The sequence below is a fragment of the Mus caroli genome, chromosome 5, assembly GCF_900094665.2.
Source record: "Mus caroli chromosome 5, CAROLI_EIJ_v1.1, whole genome shotgun sequence".
In the NCBI taxonomy this organism is placed as follows: Eukaryota; Metazoa; Chordata; class Mammalia; order Rodentia; family Muridae; genus Mus; species Mus caroli.
This window is the reverse complement of record NC_034574.1, coordinates 141444996-141464133: the sequence shown is the minus strand read 5'-3', so window position 1 is coordinate 141464133 and position 19138 is coordinate 141444996. Positions and strand designations below refer to the sequence as shown.

Below are 19138 nucleotides of genomic sequence, written 5' to 3'. Positions count from 1 at the left end.
CAATGCACACGTCCCTATGCAGTGAGCACACATCAGACTAACGACAGTTAGCAGCAATGCACACGTCCCTATGCAGTGAGCACACATCAGACTAATGACAGTCTCAGCAATGCATACGTCCCTCTGCGCAACTCCTGAAGAATATAAACTCCACAATCAGCATTTCATCAGCAATCCACGGGACAAAACCCTGTCTCCGAACCCAAGTGAGTCGGAAAGCACCCAGCTCTGCTGCTTCTTGGGATCACCCTGCAGCACACTGTGTTCTACAGAGAACAGGCCCAGCATCTACTATGCTCACTTCTCCATGGACCAGAGAAACTCCGTGAAGAGCCAAGGAAGGCTTGTGAACCTTGCTAAAACTTAAATAACTTCACTGGCATGCTCCCATGTGATTAAGGAGTTCTGACCTCAGTCTCTCCGTCTGCACAATGGGCTTGCTGGCCTCTCAGGGATTTTGAAGACATAATGAGGAATTTTTATTCAGGATAATCACTGTTGAAATAATGTTTCAGGCATTTCTAGTTCTTCCCATACTTGACTGATGTTTTAAGAGCCTGTCAAGGCTCTACTAATGGAATGAAAAGTCCTTGAACAGAAGTATCTTTTAAAATATGTAGTTTTCATTTTCCCTAGTATTTTATTCACTGACAAGCCTGACGATGTTTTTATGTGTAATGAAGGGAGTGGGTAGAAAATCAGATTATAAATACAATTGTCTTAAACTTTAAACTGAGCTGACAGCTCAGTGTGGTATAAAGGCACACCTTATATAGCCTGTTCTCACCCTGTGGCATGGCAGAAGGCTGTCACAGTCCACACACCCTGGCTGGGCTTCCGCCCCTGATCTTTCTTCCCTCCCCCTTCTCAGGCTCCACACTGTTCTGAGAAGGATGTTTCTAAAACACAGATCTTATCTTTTCCAGCAACTGTTGCTTATAGAGGAATAATCGGACAAGCATGTGACCCCACCCCACATCACACACCCCCATACCCATATCTAGATCCATCCTTGTCCCCCCAAACACCACCTCCTCTCCTTTTTACACTTTTGACTCATTCCCTTCTTTCGTGTTTTTGTAAAACTGTCTCAGCCAAAAATCCCTGCTTTCCCTGTGTGCCCAGGGTTCTTGACATGTAGCCCGTCCGCCCCCCAAGTCTCGGCAGGGCTTCCAAACCCTTTGTATAAACAAGAATTCCACCTAGCATTCTCCAATGTATTTTTAAAGAGATTTTTAAGTGTGTGCCTGCCCTGTCTCGTAAACCAAGTGTGCTCTGCAGGAGCTCCACAGAGGGTCTTGTACACCATTTGCACGCAGTGCTCATGGAGGCCAGAAGAGGGTGCTACACTTCCTGGAACTAGAATTCCAGATGGTCGTGAACCGCCACATGGGGATGGGAGCTGGACCCAGGTCCTCTGCAAGAGGAGCCAGTGCTCTAACCACTGAGCAATCTCTCCAGCCCAAGACCATATTTATTTCTTTCCTGGTAGATCTCCTTGAGGACAGGGACAGTCTCTGCTCATTGCATGCTTGGTAAATGTTTGCAGAACTAAATGTGAAGGCTACAATTTCTTTATTTTTATTTGCAAGGACTGTTTAAATTCCAACTCTAATGATTTGTGAAGTAACCGCTCCTCTCTGGTTCCTAAGCTAAACCTGCAAACAGATGGAAGTGTTGGCCCGTGCACCCTTCAAGCCGATTCTCTTGTTTCTATCCTTTGTTCCCCATGCAGGTGCATTTGTTTGTACCTGTGTAAGACAACTGCAGCTGCTGATGCTCAATCACCACCCACCTTAGATTCTTAAGAATGGTTGTCCTCTGCTCTGGGGCTCTGCAAGGAGCCTGGGCTGGCTGGCCAACTGGGATTCCAACTCACACCAACACAGCAGGCTTTTCAGATGGTGTCTGAGGGACTGGACGCAGGGCTTTCTGTTTGCAAGGCAAGCACTTTACCTGGATGTCTCCCCGGGCCCTTTACCAGACTTCTCCGTTTTCATACATAATGATAAAGATGCCGTGACTTTTCTATAATCTGGGAAAAACCACCTATGTTTACAAAGCTCATTCCCTATCAACGTATGGCATTGATAGTGACCCTGTAAAGTGGCTCTTCATTTCCCACGTGACAGGCGAGGAAGGTGAGCCTCAGGAACATGAGGCTGGACTCTGGCCTTTCTATATTATGCAGACGGACTGGACATAGTGGCACAGCACTTGCATACCAGATGCCAGGCCCTGTATAAGATCCCAACATGGCAAAGCAACGGCAAGCATGCATCTATACTGCCTGTCCTCACCTGAACGGCCTACAGTGGCTGCCATTGAGACTAGACAGGATGATCTTACAGTGGAGGGGCAATAGACGGCTTCTTGGCTGAGCAGAAACCTACTTGAGTGGCCTATATTTTGAGGATCTCAACTGCTGGCCCAGTGAGTGTGGCTGTCTCATGTCCTCAAAGTTTGCGTCATGAGAAAGGAACATGTTCCAGGATGATCGCACAACCACCATGTCCTTTCTTCTTGCTCTATCTACCCGTCTCTACATCATTTCAACTCAATGGCTTAGTCACCTGTGCTCAGAGTCCACAAACAGTGTCTTGTCTTGAAACCCAGTCAGAGGACTTTATTACAGGATATTGCAGCAACTGCTTCAGTTTATTATCAGCTATTGCTGTTAGCCTTTGACTTTGCCTAATTAAATTAAGTATCACAGGCATTATGTCTTGAGGGAATAAACCTAGTATGACAGAGTTAGATACTACCCACAGTTTCAGACATCCAATGGAGGTCCCAGAACAGGTCTCCATGGACCAAGGGCGGGCTGCCTTGTGGTCAGTGTTCTAAAGAAACACCTGGATATCAGAACCCAGAGATGCCAGTGTGTCAGGGGGTGAGGAGACATGGTGGTTGTGTGGTCATCCTGGAACTATTCATGGGTGTATAACAGGAATATTCTCATAACTTAAAACATTTCTGTACCTTGATACATAACTTAAAACCAAGTGACCTGTACTTTCCTTCCACAGAACACTGATAAGCTAACAGGCGAGATAAAATTCGAGATAAAATCGTTCAAGCTTCATGCCCCGGCTGCTATACCTAACTTTTCACATAAAAAAGGCCAAACTCTGCAAACTTAAACTTCTCAACTTGTAAGAATACTTGGCTATAACCCTTAAGGTGCAAGCAGCATTCTACCGAGCAACACTAAGGCTCTGCGCCGGATGCTGCTACCAAACCCAACCACACACATGATTCTCAAGGAGGTTCCTGGGAACTTTTATTGCCTGTTTATAACATTTATAAGAAACACATTTTCAGAATTTGGGCTTTGCTGTAACCTCAGAACCACCTGTAGGATCTCAACTGACTCACAACTCAAAACCAAGCCTCAAACGCTTTCACATGGCCCGGCGACCTTCTCAGCACTTTACTGCTGTGAACATCAGACTGTAGCAGGAAACTATGCAGAGCGCACCCGTCCTTCCTCCCTGCGAGGGCCCCGTATTACAGCAAGCCCAGCTTATGTTCCACCATCACGTGGGGCTCACCCATCAGTTCGCTTTGTGATGGATCTGGAAAGAAACAGAAAGAAGCGCTATCAGTGGGCATTCCGACACAGAGGGAAACACAGGAGTCATCATATCAGGATCTGGGATCGTCTGAACCAACCCAGTGTGACAACAAGCAGGCTGGCTAGGGCTGGAGCTGGAACTGACTGCAAAGGGGCCAAGGGAAGTTGGGGTGGGCGGTAAAACAAGTTTGTATCTTGCTTGAAGGGACCCAACTACATACACTTCCCACAGCAGTTGAAGGGGCTCTGGGCCTCTCCTCACACAGCAATACATGCAGGCAAAACACCAATGCACATAAAAATAAATCTAGAAAGGAAGGAAGGAAGGAAGGAAGGAAGGAAGGAAGGAAGGAAGGAAGGAAGGAAGGAAGGAGACCCTCTTCCAAGGTTCTGATGCTTCCCATGGCGCCTCACCTGACCGAGGACATTCTAAGTTGTAAAAACATTTTATCATTCCCATTTTCTGTTCCATCACATACACACACAGAGAAATCAGAATTCCGAAGCACAAACACCTTAAAACCCAGCACCTGGAGTTTAGACTGGAAACACTGCTCTGGACTGTGGTAACACGAAAGCCGCCATCAAGTCCTGGCAATGGAAGAGAGCTTCCAGGCCAAGTCTCACCCTTGCAACACTGACCGAGCTGAACGTGCCAAACCCGTACAGTGTGCACAAAATGAAGACCAAGGAAACAGGCGAGCAGAGCAGGCTTGGGAAAGCAAAGAGCCAGCTTGGGTGATGTGCTGTTGTGACCACAGAGAACGCTCACTCGTTAACGTTCTTTCCATTCCAGCTCTTAAAGATCCAACTTTCGAAAAGTGTGTCATCACCCTTACCAAATCAGGAAGCACACAGCAAGGCGGCAAGTTAGGAGATGTGCAGTGAGCTCCCAGGACACAGGACAAGCCCTGCCTCAACCTGCAACTCACTCTCTCACTCCCTTACGGTAAGGAGGCGGGAGACCCTGAAATGTCCAGTGTAACTTTACTAGTGCACTTACTCAATTACCGTAAGTATGGAGGTGGGAGAGCCCTGAAAAGTGCAGTGTGATTTAGCTGGTGCTCTCGTAAAATGTGCAGAGAAAGCCGAGTTAGCCAACGCTGCCTGAGACCACACTGCTATCTGGGCAGCGGGTAGAGGAGCAATGAGTGTGCAGGTCACTCAGTGAGGAACAAGGAAGACGGGCGACAAGGAAGGTCTCCGCAGTGAATTAATGCAGCACAGAGGGAGAGACCCACTCTGGGTAGCCATGGTAGTCCTCAGCTACACCATCTATGCACACACAGCTCCCAGCCAAGGGACGCTACTCATGTGCACTGTAGCAGTCTCACGGCAGTGGACATCAGCCCTCTCAACAGGGGAACTCTGCAGCTAATTTCTATCCCAGAGAGATGCACAACAGAGAGAGCTCATTTCATGATTGTCTGAGACACGAAACTAGGTCACATATGCTCAGCCTAAGCTGACTCAATGGTGCACTCCGAGTGAGCATCCAGTGCCTGTCTGTGGGCTGCAGGTTCTGCTCTGTCTGGCCTGTCTGGCTCTCAACCTCACCGTACTCCACGCCGTTTCTTACTGGCCCCCACCACTCTAGGACCCAAGTCCTCACACACTGTGTGAGTCTTGAAACAAGCACCACTGAGCCACGTTACTGCACACCCGAGTCTTACACCAACAGTGCAGACGGACAATGGCCTCTGTGCTCAACACACACACACACACACACACACACACACACACACACACACGGAATGAAAGCCTGCTTGCCGTGCCCGACTGTGATGGTTACACCTGCAGCAGTCCCCGAAGGCAGAGATGGCCACAATAAGCAGCTTTAATGCCTGATTTAGGGCTGAGGAGCCCTGGATACAGAGTCCTTTCCAGAACAAAAATTGGACAAATACACAAGTGTCACCTGGCCTCTGCACACCACAGGAAGTGCGGTTCAGGGACCAGGGACCACAGAATGCAGGCATTGTCTATCTGCCATAAGGAGTCTCCCATCTCTTCCACCATCCACAAACCTGCAGCATGCTACCTTGTCGGGCAACCCCTCTCAAAAAAGCCTTAGCCATCAGACCCGAGTCTATGGTTTCTCTGGCTGCAGACAGTCTTCCTCGGACTTGAACTGAGCTTATCTATCATATCACGAGAGCACTTGACCCTCCCAACCCAACAAGACTTATTCCTCGCCCGCCCGTTTAAAGTCCACCTCCTCTACCTGAGGATAAATCTAAGGTTCACTGTTTGTATTCACAGCCTTGCCCAGTGCCTTAATATGAGACCGAATTGATGCTCACAATCTTCTTCTCTCTTTTTTTAAACACATAAGTTCTGAAGACTTTGATATGCGTCAACTGTATATTTAATAGTCTGAGCGAGCTCAGTAATCCCAGGTTTCCCCGCATTTATGAAGTCCCCTCAGGGGACAGTGGCTCACTCTACTTTTGCTGTGTCCACCCCCAAGCACCAGCAACCTAAAACACAATGGAGTTGTGCTGGGTTTTTCCAGTTCCCCTGCATGGCTGGGGTGGACCTGCTAGAGGCTATGCACAGGGTGGGGCTGGACCTGTCTGTCTTCCCTGGGCCCAGAAGCACAGGACGCTGTGTGCACGGCTCTTACTCAGAAGTCATCCATCTGTCTCGGCCACAACACCATTCCCTCGGGATCTGGTGGTGAACAGCAGCTTCGACCTTCCTCCTCACTGACTGCCTCAGCACACAGATCACTGGACGGGGTGTTTCAAGTTTCAAAGGAAGACCTTATCTAACTCCTTTAAAAACCAGTCCCACAAACGCTGTGGACCTTGAAGCACACATGACCATGGATCTCCAGATGTACAGAGCAGACATCAGTCTCAATAAGCACAACACAGAATGAATGAATGACTGTTAAACTGACTGAAATGGCAGATCTCAGAACAACGTGCCAGCTTGACTTACAAAGTAATTACCATTAAATCTATGTGTGGGCTGTGAGTGACTACGAGTGACTCCTGTGATGTCCCTGGGACAGACGCAGCGGGCTGATGTCACCTTGTGTAGTAAGTATAGTGTCCCACAGTGCTGAGTGCCACTCACCATTAAGAATGTCCTCAAAACCAATGGTCTCATCGCTGCCCCTCAAAATATCCAGTGAGAGGTTTGAGCTCGGGAGAAACGGGAGGCGGTGAACCTGGGGAGAAGGGAAGAGAGAGCTGCAGACGGCTCAGGGAGGCCAACCATGCACTTCGCTCTTCACTGGAAGAATGTATACAACTAAGTAAAACTGTCATTCAGCCAGTGGGAAATAAGAACTCACGCCTTAGGGACAGACCGGGTTTTAAAGTGCACGGACGATGGCGCTGGCACCATAACTTTACCCAGCACATCTGCCAGTGCTTACTACCACCAGGCCCACCTGCGCTCGGGGGCTGCTTCTGTTTGGGAAAACGATAGCACGATGAAAAGCCCACCCCGAGCCCACCTTGCTCCAGCTCAGGGAGACCAAGTTCCAACAGGACCTGGCGAGTGAAGAGTCACTCTCCTCAGCCAAGGACATTGTTGCTGCTCTGCAATGCTTAGCACAGAGGTGAAAAAGGCAACCCTTCCAAACGCAGTGCTAACCGGAAATGCAGACCAAACTCACTCAGGAGGCCTTTAAAGTCACCGTGTCACTGCAGCCAATGTCATGCAATAGACAGGTGTGGACTGGAAACCAAGTGAAACACGGGAAAGGGGCACAGGCTGTGCAGACAGAAACATCTGGAAAGATTCACCGTCTGACAATCACAGAGCCCATCACGTGGCTCTGTACAAGTTACCGACCTGAAAGCCCGTGCACAGACAGGGTGGCCACTGCCACTCAAGCTGCAGATGACTTTATAATTTACCAAGAGTACTAGGTGGTCAGCAGCAAGTGACACCATGACGGAAACTAATCCTGTGGTCAGTGTCTGCAGACGCAGTTACGGGAGACCTCCCCCACTACTCAGTGAGGGGACCCATTCTCAGTTACCAACAGCCTACGTTATTTAGTCTTTACAATGTGAAAAAAACTTCTCCAGCTGTCATTCAAAACCGAAAAAGGAAGCATGGAGAAGAGAGAAGGAGGAAGGAACAGAAATAGAAACGGGAACCTCTAAATGGAGAAGAGAGCAAAGGGCCCGGGAGAGCATCCGAGGTGGAGAGCATCAGAGACGGGGCTCAAAAAACCCAAGGATGGGGATCAGGAAAACAAGGACTATACAGGAGCAAAGATTTTCAACAAAATGATATTTAAAAACTCAGACCTTCAATTTTATTAGCAATATGCAGCTCAAACCAAGGCAAAGGCAGAGATGAGGGAGGCTGCGCTCTGTGTCAAACACCATTTCGCGGGAACCTTCAGAATAACCTGTGCTGCCCTGACTGGTCTTCCATTTCACACTGGCAAGGACTTGGGGGATGACTCACAGTTACCAGTGAGCTCTGGCTGTTCTTCCAGGAAAACCAGGCTAGATTCCCAGCACCTATACAGAGGCTAAGGACAGCCTATGAGTCAGGTCCTACCCCCACCCCCTCACACACACACACACACACAATAAGACTAAATAAACCGTAAGCAACAATACATGTGCGTCAGATTGCTACTCTCGAGTTTTCAGATTAGTTTGAGACTGGAATTTAGATTAAAACACTCAGGACTCAGCCCTTCTCATTTGAAGCCATGTTAGAGCTGTAGTCTTTTTTTGTTTTTTGTTTGTTGGTTGGTTGGTTTTTCGAGACAGGGTTTCTCTGTATAGCCCTGGCTGTCCTGGAACTCACTCTGTAGACCAGGCTGGCCTCAAACTCAGAAATCTGCCTGCCCCTGACTCCCGATTAAAGGCGTGTGCCACCACGCCCGGCTAGAGCTGTATCCTTGCAAAGTCCTAAAAGTAGCTTCCAGAATCTCACACCTATAAAATCAATGGCACTCATAGCACTGGCTGCAAGACTCAAGTCTCGCTAGGCCAGAGAAAGGATCCTGAGTAGCAGGAAACAAATGCATGAAGTCTAAAGCAGGAGGCAGATGCTGATCCACCAGGCAGCTGGGCTTTATCTAGAGGGCAAAGTGAGAAGCAGGACACAGTGAGGGGTTTACAGTCACTCTGGGGGAAAGGGGACTGGGTGGCATGGAGACCTGGTAAGGACCAGATCTCTAGGGTGAGGGTGACAAGGCAAATGCTCCAATGTCCTTAGACAGAAGCCTATTCACCCACAAGGTGAAGAATAATGAGTTATTCTACACAGCCCGTGTGAAATCCAAGATGCCTGTGGGCCTTCCAACCAGAAAAACAGGTCAGGCGAGTTAGAGGAAGTCAAGTGCACAGAGTTAACTGCTAGGTACAGGCAGGAAACAGGAGAGAGAACAAAGCTGGCCCCCAACACCACCAGCATCTCAGGTGACAGACAGAAGGAACCACAGAGCTACAAATGGGTTTCAGAGAGGAAGGGGACACCAATTTGAGGTCTATAAAAATACAGGGAAAACAGAGAAGCTGGGGTGAGAAAATGTCTGCCCTGCTCAGGAGCAAACCCCGCACAGGCTGGAGCCAGAAGACACTGGCTCAGAGAAGGAAGCAAAGTAACAGACATAGGGAACAATGGCTCCCAGCAGCTCAACCTGTACCAGCAGACAAGTGAGGAAAGATGTGGGGCGAGGCAGATCCCTGGGAGTTCAAGGCCAGCATGTTCTACAAAGCAAGTTCTAGGCAGCCGTGGTGAGACAGCCTATCTCAAGACTAATTAGTTATTACAATTTTAAGATGGGATTTGAATGTCTGTGACTGCTTCTGATGAGCTAAAGCAAGGAGAGAAGAAAAAAGGTGTCGGTTGCAGCAGGCAGGGCTGCTGGCAGGGAGCTGTTCCCTGAAGCAGTGTGACGCAATGGGGCCCAAAACCCAGGCAGGGGACAGTTCTCCCAGGCAGAAGGACATCTGCACACAGCTATCCCTTAGCAACAGGCACACCCAGCTGTGTATGCAAGGCTGCCTGCAGAGGGCAGAGAATCATGAAGACAGAAAACTATGCTGTTCTCAGACACTGCGTCTATGACGTGAAGCCGTTCTCCACCTAACAACTTTTCCTCTGTGAAGCAGTAACAAGGGTCATGTGTTACAGAGGGAGGCAGGATAGGGAGCATGGAGGGTTAGGTCTGACAGCCACCATGAGAACATCGGCACGAGGGACAGAGACAGACTCACCTGCTGCACTGCCTTGAATTCCATCTGTAACTTCAGGGGAGCAAACAGACCCTGGATGTTCCTCAGCGTGGAAAAGTTCATCTTGTCCTGGTTGAGCTGGAACTACAGAAGACAGAGTGACTCTAACCTAAAAGCTCATTAGTTACAAAGGGAGCAATGCTGTTCTGAACACGCGACACCAACAATCCTGAGGCCAAGAGTTAACATTTCTTGATTTTATAACATTTATGTCTCTGCATCTGTGTGTATGTGTGTGTGTGGCATGTGTACGTGTGGTTTTCATGTGTGTTCACGTATATGTTTCCTGCAGACACCGGGCAGAGTCAACGCCAGGTTTCTCCTCAACAGTCCCGTGTTATTTTGTGAGACAGGGTCTCTCACTGAATCCAGAACCCAGAGATTCAGCTAGGCCAGCCAGTGATCACCAGGGATCTGCCCATCTTCCTTCCTGTATGCAGTAATGGCACCCCAAGTGTCTTCAAATGTGGCTGTCTGATCTCAAAGGGCCCATGCCTACTTCTATTTTTCTAGCACGGGATAAAAAGACATAGGGCTGGAGAGATGGCTCTGTGCTTAAGAACTCTGAAGGTCCTGAGTTCAAGTCCCAGAACCCACATGGCAGCTCACAACATCATGATGCCCTCTACTGGTATGCAGAAGTAAATGCTAACAAAATACCAATATACCTAAGACAGCTTGTTTTAAAAAAGAAAGACACATAACACACTCACGTTTTTTTCTGATAACTCGAGAGGGTGACTGGGCAAAAGTTCATTTTTCACACAAGAAAACCTAGAAGGGAAAAAAAACCCATAAATATTTAATAGGCTACTATGCATATTGCTCTATCATAGCTCGAAGCTGCACACATGAACATCCATCTTTTTAGTTTTCTGCTTAGAGGGGGCTACAGTGCAATTTTCTTTGGTCACCCCAAATCCGGGTTCATCTGACACCAGGTGCTTCCACCATGCTGCCCAAGTTTGGCCCCAACAAGATCAAAGTCGTACTTGAGGTACACCAGAGGCGAAGTTGGTGACACAACTGCCTCGGCCCGCCAAGATCAGTCCTCTGGGTCCATATCCAAAAAAAGTTGGTGATGACATTGCCAAGGCTACTGGTGACTGGAAAAGTCTCAGGGTTGCAGAGAACCTGACGTGGTGCCCTGTGCCTCTGCCCTCACCATCAAAGCCCTGAAGGAGCCACCAACTAACAGAAGGAAGCAGAAGACATTAAACTCAGTGGAAATAACACTTTTGATGAGACTGCTAACACTGCCCACCAGACACAACACGGGTCTTTAACCAGAGCACTCTCTGGTACTGCACAGTCTGTGGGCTGGAAGGTGGATGGCCACCGCCCTTATGACAGCATACATAACATAAACAGTGCAACAGTAGAATGCCAGCTGATTAAAAAGCAACAAGGAAATATTTCAATAAAAGACAGCACATGTAACTGTGGAGTATCTGGGGTGTGGGGTGGAGCTCGCTGGGTGAACGTGTTTTCAGCAAGCATGAGGCCTGGGACACGATCTCCACTGACACACCCAAGATTATAACTATAGTCCGGTGGTGGGGGCTATAATGCCAGCCCCTGAGAGGCAAAGGCTGGCGGGTCTCTGAGTTCAAGGTCAGCCTGGTCCACAAAGCAAGTTCCACAATAGCTAGAGCTACACAGAAAGAAACCTTGTCTTGAAAAAAAAAACCACCACTCCACCACCCCACAAAACCCTAAGTGTGCAATAGGTTTTCTGGGGGAGAGAACGCTGATGTCATCTTGATGGTGCCCCTCAGTATAGGGACAGAACGTTTGTGGAAATACATACAACTATGAATGAAAGGCAGCCAGACTCCTCACGCATCTGTTACAGACACTGCTGCTACACAATGACATGGAGGCTGTGAGGGATTGGATATGCTTGGCCCAGGGAGTGGCCCAAGAGGTGAATTTCAAAACATGGTATTTTGGTGATGAACGTGGCTACATTTTTGCCCTTGTCTGAAGAGTCTGCCTGAGGTTAAGGTGAAGAGACTCAGATTAATTGCACTGACAAAGGAAGTCTCAGAAACACCTATCATAGACTCTGTTCTCTGGCTAAGTCTCATGAAGAACACTTTAAGGAAGTGTAGCAAGCTGAGAAAGGAAAAATATAAAATCTATTGTTTGAATACTAAAGGGGCACCAGGAAGTGAAATGGAGCTGAATCCTGTGCGCAAGGAGATTAAATTGAATTTGGGAGTAGTGAGTGATCTTGGGGCAAGATTCCTTGCAGCTAAATTTAGGTCCAGGCGTGGTAGTACAAGCCTTTAATCCCAGGAGGCAATGAATATCAGGTCTCTGAGTTCAAGGCCAGCCTAGAACAGAGCAAGTTCTAGGTGAAGAAAATCTTAAATCCAGGCTTGGCGGACCACATCTTTAATCCCAATGCTTAGGAGACAGGCCAGCAGATTTCTGTGTTCAAGGTCAATCTACAGAGCAAGTACCAGGACAGCTAAGCTTAGGCAGAGGAGTCGGAAAACAGAAAGCTGGTGATAGAGTAAGTGGGGGCTATGTTTCAGCCTCAGGAAGCATCAGAACATGTCAGCTTCAGCCATGTGGCTCTGGCTTTAGAGTGAAAAATATAAGGGGCTACCTGGACAACTGATTCTGCTTAGCTGGAGCTAAGAAATTAGTGGTGATTATGAAGAGACCAGCATCACTGAGGTGAAATCTTCTGGGAAGTGTTTTCTGAGAGCACAGAGAAGTTGTGTTCCAGAGATAGCCAAGGTTGTACCTTGTGCTGCAGCTGTACTTGGTAATGTGTAAGAGTTACCCAGGTGATACTGGTTTTGAAGGCATGAGAGGTCATGAAGAACAGCTGAGGCTCAGCACTGTGAGAGGTCATGGAAGGCCATTGGTGAAGGTGCAGCCTCAATTACAGTTAATGGCCCAGGACTGAAGGGGTCATGCAAAGGAGTTGAGGCTTGGCACTATGAAGAGAGCCTGCCTATGAGAGGCTATTGGTGAAGCCTAGGTACAGAGGAAGACCCTAGTGTACTGGAGATGGATAATCACTAAGAACGGCAGCCGTAGTGGAGTGGATGAAAACCGAGCTTAGAGTGCTAGGGAGAACAGAGCTGGAGAAGTGACACCAGAAGATACAGATCTTCTGGAGGTGCCCAGACATTGAAACAAGAGCTGTGACACTGAAGTTACCTTGGAGACCCCTAGATGTTCGAGATGCCATAGCTATCTGCTGAGGAAAGCTGCTAACAGGGAGTGAAGCCAGCCCAGGAGAAAGAAGTTTGTTGCAGTCAAAAACGATGAAAAAGGAGTTGGAGATCTGTAAGATCACCTTGAAATCAGACATGGAGATGCAGAGTTTGGAGTTTGCCCCGCTGGTTTCCTGTCTTGCCTTGGGGATTACAGTTAAGTGATTGGATGAATCTCAGATGAAACTTTGAACTTTTAACATTGTTAAGGCTGCTATAGACTATGGGGACTCTGGAAGTTGGACTAAATGTATTTTGCATTATGTTATGTTTAGGTATGGCCCCCACAGATTCATGTGTTTGAACAAGCCTTTGAGGGCCAGGGAGCGGAATGTGATGGTTTGTATATGCATGGCCCAGGGAGTGGCACTATTAGGAGGTGTGGCCTTGCTGGAGTAGGTGTGTCACTGTGGACATGGCCTTACTCCTAGCTTCCTGGAAGTCAGTATTCTGCTAGCAGCCTTCAGATGAAGATGTAGAACTCTCAGCTCCTCCTGCACCATGCCTGCCTGGATGCTGCCATGTTCCCGCCTTGATGATAATGGACTGAACCTCTGAACCTGTAAGCCAGTCCCAATTAAATGTTGTTCTTCTCTGAGTTGCCTTGGTCATGGAGTCTGTTCACAGCAGTGAAACCCTAAGACAGAGGCTTTGCAAACGTGGATGCTAGCTCAGTCCTCCATCTATAATAAAGCCCTGAGAGCAATGCCACTGAAAAGCTGTGCCATATTTTTACCATTTAATTGTTTCCACTGAGTTCCATTGTTTATTTTGATGTCTTTCATGGGTTCTCATGTAAATTAATTTTTTAAAATTTATTATGTGCATGGATGTTTTGCCTATATGTCTGTCTTTGTACCACCTGTGTGTCTGATGCCCTTGGAAACAGAGGAGGGCACCAGATTCCCAAGACTGCAGTTACAGACAGTTGTCAGCTGCTATGTGGGTGCTGGGAAATAAATCCCAGTTCTCTAGAAAAGCAGCCAATGCTCTTAACCACTGAGTCATCCCTCTGTCTCCTAAATCTTCTAATAAAAATGTTTAAGTTGTTTTACAAGAACTCACTAAGCATGTGTCTATTATTACTGCCACTTTGATGGGATGCTGCTCCTAAGACAGACTAGCTAAGACTCTTCCTTCAGTACTGTACCTTTATAAGACATGTCAAACCACATGCTTAGGAGACCCACAGTTAGGACCCATCCACAGTCACTGTCCTGCTAAGTACTGTGTAAAGCAGGGTCTGAGGGCCACAAAGCCTACAAGCCCTGCCACAATCATCCACTGAGTACTGTGAAGAGATGGCCATCAGAGAGGGAGAACATGAAAACGGCCTTCCTGTGCAGTCTTCTGGTGGGGCTCAGCAGGACTAGCTGGTGGCTAGCCTATTAATTTTCTTTAAAAACTGTCTGTACGTGTTTGCCCTGGTTCCCACAGAGGCCAGAAGAGGGCATCTGATTCCCTGGAAATGGAGTTACAGGTGGTTATGAGCCTCCATGGGGCTGCTGGGAACTGAACCAGGGTCCTCAGGAAGAACAAATACTATAACTGCTGAGCCATCTCTCCAGCCCTCAGCCTATTAATTTTACTACAGATCAAATTATGACTCCAAGAGGCCATATCCTGTGTCTTTCCTACTAATCCAAAAGGGACTACGTATGTGCCCAGACCTCAGCACCAGGATGCCAGAATGCCACTCTACTGGAGGAAAAGTCAGCATTTTCAGTTAGGGTGGAAATACACTGGAAGTCACATCGACCTTGTATTGTATGACTGAGCAGAAAAGTGATGTGCCAGGGGCAGACGACTGGAACAGGTGTCTAAAGAAGGAAATCACAGAAGCAGGTAGGACAGGGAGCTGGAGAACAAAACAAAAGCAGCCACCACGAAGTGCCAGAGCGAGCCGGGTTCTGACTCTGTTCTCGGGTACTGACTCCCTTGCTCTGACTGGGTAAAACAAGTACTATTCGCCCTGGTCACTGACTGGAACGCTGAGCACCTGTCACAAGACGTCGTCCAGGGGACAACAGAGTTGGAACCCAAAACCAAGCAGCCACAGCACGTCACCCTTTCTCTCTCCGTCTCTGCCTCTCCCCCTCCCTTTCTGATTTTTATTGAACATAAGAGTTTTCTCAAACCTCTGCACACACAGTAATCTCATAAAAACACAAAGCCAGAAACCACAACATAGAAACAAAAGATCTCTAAGTTAGAAAAAAATGAAGTTCCACTGAGCTTATTTGGCCTGCCCTTACGTGTAGATTGTGTGTCCACATGGACGACACTGAAGAAAAGCAATTTTTAGTCTGCAAGAGGTTAGCACTTGGAGGTAGCGTCTAGGTTATGGATGGGGGCTTTTGTCCACTTCCTGCCTAAGCACTGGTACCCCATCTGGCTTGTGCAGGCTCTGTGCCTGCCACAGGCTTTGTAAGTTCATGTTTGCTTTAGTACTGCTGTGTCGGGAAGGAAGGCCTTGTTTCCTCGGTGTATACCCACCCAACCCCCTGTCTCTCCCCCCAACCCCCTGTCTCTCAGGGGTGGGGTGGGATGGGGTGAGGAAGACTTTTCAAGACAGGCTTTCCATGTAGCCCTGACTGTCCTGGAACTCACAGGACAGTTCTGCCTCCCAAGTGCTGGGATTAAAGGCACGCACCACTGCCACCCAGCCACCATCCTTTCTTAAGGAGGTGTGTGCGTGTGTGTGTGTGTGCGTGCGCGTGTGCATGTGTGTTTCATGTTTCGGGTGCTTCCCCTGCTGCCCTCCGCCTTCTGTTCTGAGGCAGGCTCTCACTAACACAGTGACCATTAACTGGCTACGGTGACCTGCCCTTAAATGGGTGTTGGGGATCCAAACTCAAGCCATGGTTGCCCAGTCCTTTGTTAACCACTGCTATATAAATGCTATATTCTCGTGTCTCCTGCAGTCAGTAGCATCGAGAGGTCAACGACTGAGTTACGAGCAGTAAGAATCCTACTAAACTAAGGGCTAGGGCTATAGATCTCAGTGGTAGAGGGCTTGTTTCCCATTATATGACACCCTAGGTTCAATCTCCAGTGCTAGCTCCCTCATCAAACGAGCCCAGAGAATCCTACCAATAGTCCCAGACACTAGGAGGACCCCCTTCCTGCAAGCCTGCATGCTGTTATTCTGCTACAAGAGTTCTCCAGCTACAAGGAACACGCATTATTCTTCCTCTCCACACCCCGAGTACACACCTCACTACAGACAAGAATCAAATACACATTTACAGCCTTCCAGAGAGAGCACCTTGGAGAGAATCCACAAGAAGTGCTTCGTGAGAACGAGCAAGGCACAGCCCCAGCTCCCCGACATACCCTTTCCGGAGAAGATCGTGACTCTCGAAAGGCCCGCTGGCTGAGAGCTCCGCGACTGGAATACTGTCCTTCAGCTCCGACCCAAGGCCTCTGGCGTTCTACAAAACAAAAGTCAACGCGCTGGTTAGAGGACAGAGGTGCTAAGAACCGTGCCCTTAAGGAACCCAGGATCTACAGAGAGAGCCTGAAGTGCTGCGGTAGCCAGTGCACGGGGTACATTGAGCACCACATCCGAGGGTAGAAAGACTCCTGCTCTAACTTCTGAATGTGGCAGCAGGGAGAGTATCGTATGAAGAAAAAGAAAAGGAATGAATAGACAAACTACGGCCAGTTTGAGATGACTGACATTACTGAAGGGGTAAAATTCAAAGGTGGACAGTCATTATGTACCAAAAAACTTGAGCTTTACCCTAATCTTGGTATGATCAGCCAGATCTGCTTCACTGGAAAGAACCCTCCCATTGGTTGTAGTGTTTTAACCTAGGGAAAAGGCTGAGGACAGAACCCCAGGGAACAGGCAGGTCAAATACAATACCAGAGGTAGAGTTACGGCATGACACCTAGACATGAGGTCATAGGATCTGACAGAATGGGGGAGGAGCTGTCTTCTATGATTAAAAATAAATGCAGCTAGGTGAAACAGTGCAAAAGGTTAAAAACAGCTCCTTTGGAACGGTCACTGTCACCCGACATCTGACAGCACAAACTGCTTAGATACAGATGACCTGGTCTCTATTACTCGTCTAGACCAAACAATTCTGAGAAAGCAGCTATTTGATAGACTTACTTCACCTGTGTATTTGACCTGGCAGCTCGCATGGGGGGGGGGGGTGTCAGCAGCCCCAACTGGGTCTTGCTTGAGCCTCACCAGTTTCCCCAATTCTGCACCAGGTTTCCCCAAAACATACCACCTCACCAACAAAATCGCTAACGGATCTCCTTCTAGGCCTCATTAACATCTGAGAAAATAGAGTTCGGGGCTCCAAGTCTATAATTCAAGGGCCTGGTACTGTTGCTGTCCCCACTCTTCACACAGGAAACCACGGGGATCAGAAAGACAACAGGTAATCTATCCTGGACAGTCACCCACTTCGTGACTGCCAGTCAAGCACAGACTTCCAGGACTGGCCCTGTCTATGAGTATAGCTGTCCCAGTGCTGACTGACAGCACTGTAGTACTGTGTTCTCCTGCGGACAGATTTACTGAAAAGCACCAAAGGAGAAGTTTCGCTACGCACAAAGGGGAAATTCTGAACTCTGGTATTGCTGTTACTATCTTCCCGGTGTCCTTTTGTAAAATATGAAAACGCCTAAAGGTTCTAGTTCAGTGTCAGATAAAAGTTAAGTCTATGAAGACCTAAAACCATTCGTATTTCAGCGTTTCTCACATTCCTTTACACTGGTTAGCGGTCTCCGCCAATCCAAGCTTTCTGGACGTGGGCACATGGCGTGCGGAGGAGTGCCATAGTGACTCAGGAATCTGCTCAAAGAGAAACAGAAAGTGGGGCAGGAGGAGAGGCCAGAAGGGGAGGAGCGGCCAGAGGGGGATGCGAGAGAGTTCAAGCACTAACTATACGAACAAAACGGGAGCAACACATGACACACAAAGAGATGTTTGTAAACCGAGGCTGAGCTGTACGAATGCAATGGGCGGTCGTGCGTCTTGGCGGGTGTAGGGGTGCAGTCACCCTGAGGGAGAGGGCACCTGGCGTGTCCCAACACGCACACAAAGCTTGGCTTTCCGAGGCGCCCAGTGCATGGAGTGCATCCGCCTCCACTGCTGGGAAGGGGCGCTGTGGCCTGGGAGGCCCGAGGGAACTGACCCGAGCGGTCCGATCGGAGTCAGGACCACCCGAGAGCGTGCAGCCCGGGTCCCGCCCACGTCAGACACCCGCCGTGACCGCGCAGCCGCGATCGTGCCCGCACCACGACACGGTACCCACCGCGACGGCGGCCCTCCGCGCTCACTCACCATTTTGGATACAGTTCTGTGAGACCCTCTGAACCTGCTCGAGTCCGCCGGCCAAACCGCCCACTTCCGTTTCCGGGGCCGAGACGCGCCCCCCCCCCCGCCCCATCCGCCGGAAGTGCGTCCGTCCGGCCAGGAAGGAAAGAGGGCGTGGGAGGAGCAGGGAGTCGCGTTGTGTCGGGGCTCCCACGCTTGCTCTCCCCCGGGAAGCGAGGGCCAAGGGCGCAGCTCGGGTGTGCGCTGGCCTCGCGGGACGGTGTTAGATGGGCGTGTGCTGATGCACAGACTTCCCACGGGCCATCCAAGGACGCACGGTGGTGATTTACATAAAGTCCTCTGCTGAGTCAAAAGTCGGACAACAGGCCTTTACCGTTTTATAAGTCGAAGGTCCGAGGCTGGGTATGTGTAGAACCCAAGGAAAGGACCAAGCTAGCTTAGGCACCGAGCCTCAGGCAGAGGCGGGTTCCAGGGGTTGTGGGGTGTGGATGTTTCCGAACTTGAGGGGGCAATCAGAACCTGAGTCCCAAGTCAGGTCTGGCCACCGGTTCGTTCATAATAAGCAATTTAAAAGCCGGAGGCAGAAGGCGGCGATATGGTCAGTGTGGCCAGACTGGAAGACAGCAAAGACTTGGGAGGTTCCCTGGGACTAAATCCTTTTCGGTGACATGGGGGTCAGTGTCATCAGAGCTAACGTATGTCAGGCTCTTAGAATTACATATAACGTGGTTGGTTCTACATGCTGTACATGAGTCATCTCCCTAAGTATTTTCATTAAGCTTTTTTTTTTTTTTTTTTT

General features: G+C 48.9%; 2 protein-coding genes and 1 pseudogene across 4 annotated transcripts in view; 2 read left to right on the top strand and 1 right to left on the bottom strand.

Moving 5' to 3' along the window:
- Positions 1-1556, top strand: part of Slc46a3 (solute carrier family 46 member 3) — an 18796-nt gene extending 17240 nt beyond the window's left edge. For all 3 annotated transcript variants that reach the window (XM_021163304.2, XM_021163303.2, XM_029477553.1), the window contains one exon: positions 32-1556. The gene's annotated coding sequence lies outside the window, so the exon portion shown is untranslated. The remainder of the gene's footprint in view (positions 1-31) is intronic.
- Positions 1557-3258: 1702 nt separating this feature from the next.
- On the bottom strand, positions 3259-18424 carry Pomp (proteasome maturation protein). The gene is made up of 6 exons (XM_021162915.2): positions 18346-18424; positions 16374-16471; positions 10515-10575; positions 9784-9885; positions 6662-6755; positions 3259-3578 (listed from the first exon to the last, which is right to left on the bottom strand). The coding sequence occupies exons 1-6, from the start codon at positions 18346-18348 to the stop codon at positions 3511-3513; spliced, it is 426 nt and encodes a 141-aa protein (XP_021018574.1). The 5' UTR covers positions 18349-18424; the 3' UTR covers positions 3259-3510.
- Positions 10739-11344, top strand: LOC110294098 (annotated as a pseudogene).
- Positions 18425-19138: the final 714 nt, after the last annotated feature.

Excerpts from the sequence above, each read along its gene's own strand:
- Pomp (XM_021162915.2), bottom strand. Across the intron at positions 9,886-10,514 it reads TCGAGTTATCAGAAAAAAAC|TTCCAGCTCAACCAGGACAA; the intron begins GTGAGTGTGTTA and ends TGTCTTCTGTAG. Across the intron at positions 6,756-9,783 it reads AATTCAAGGCAGTGCAGCAG|GTTCACCGCCTCCCGTTTCT; the intron begins GTGAGTCTGTCT and ends CCTTCTCCCCAG.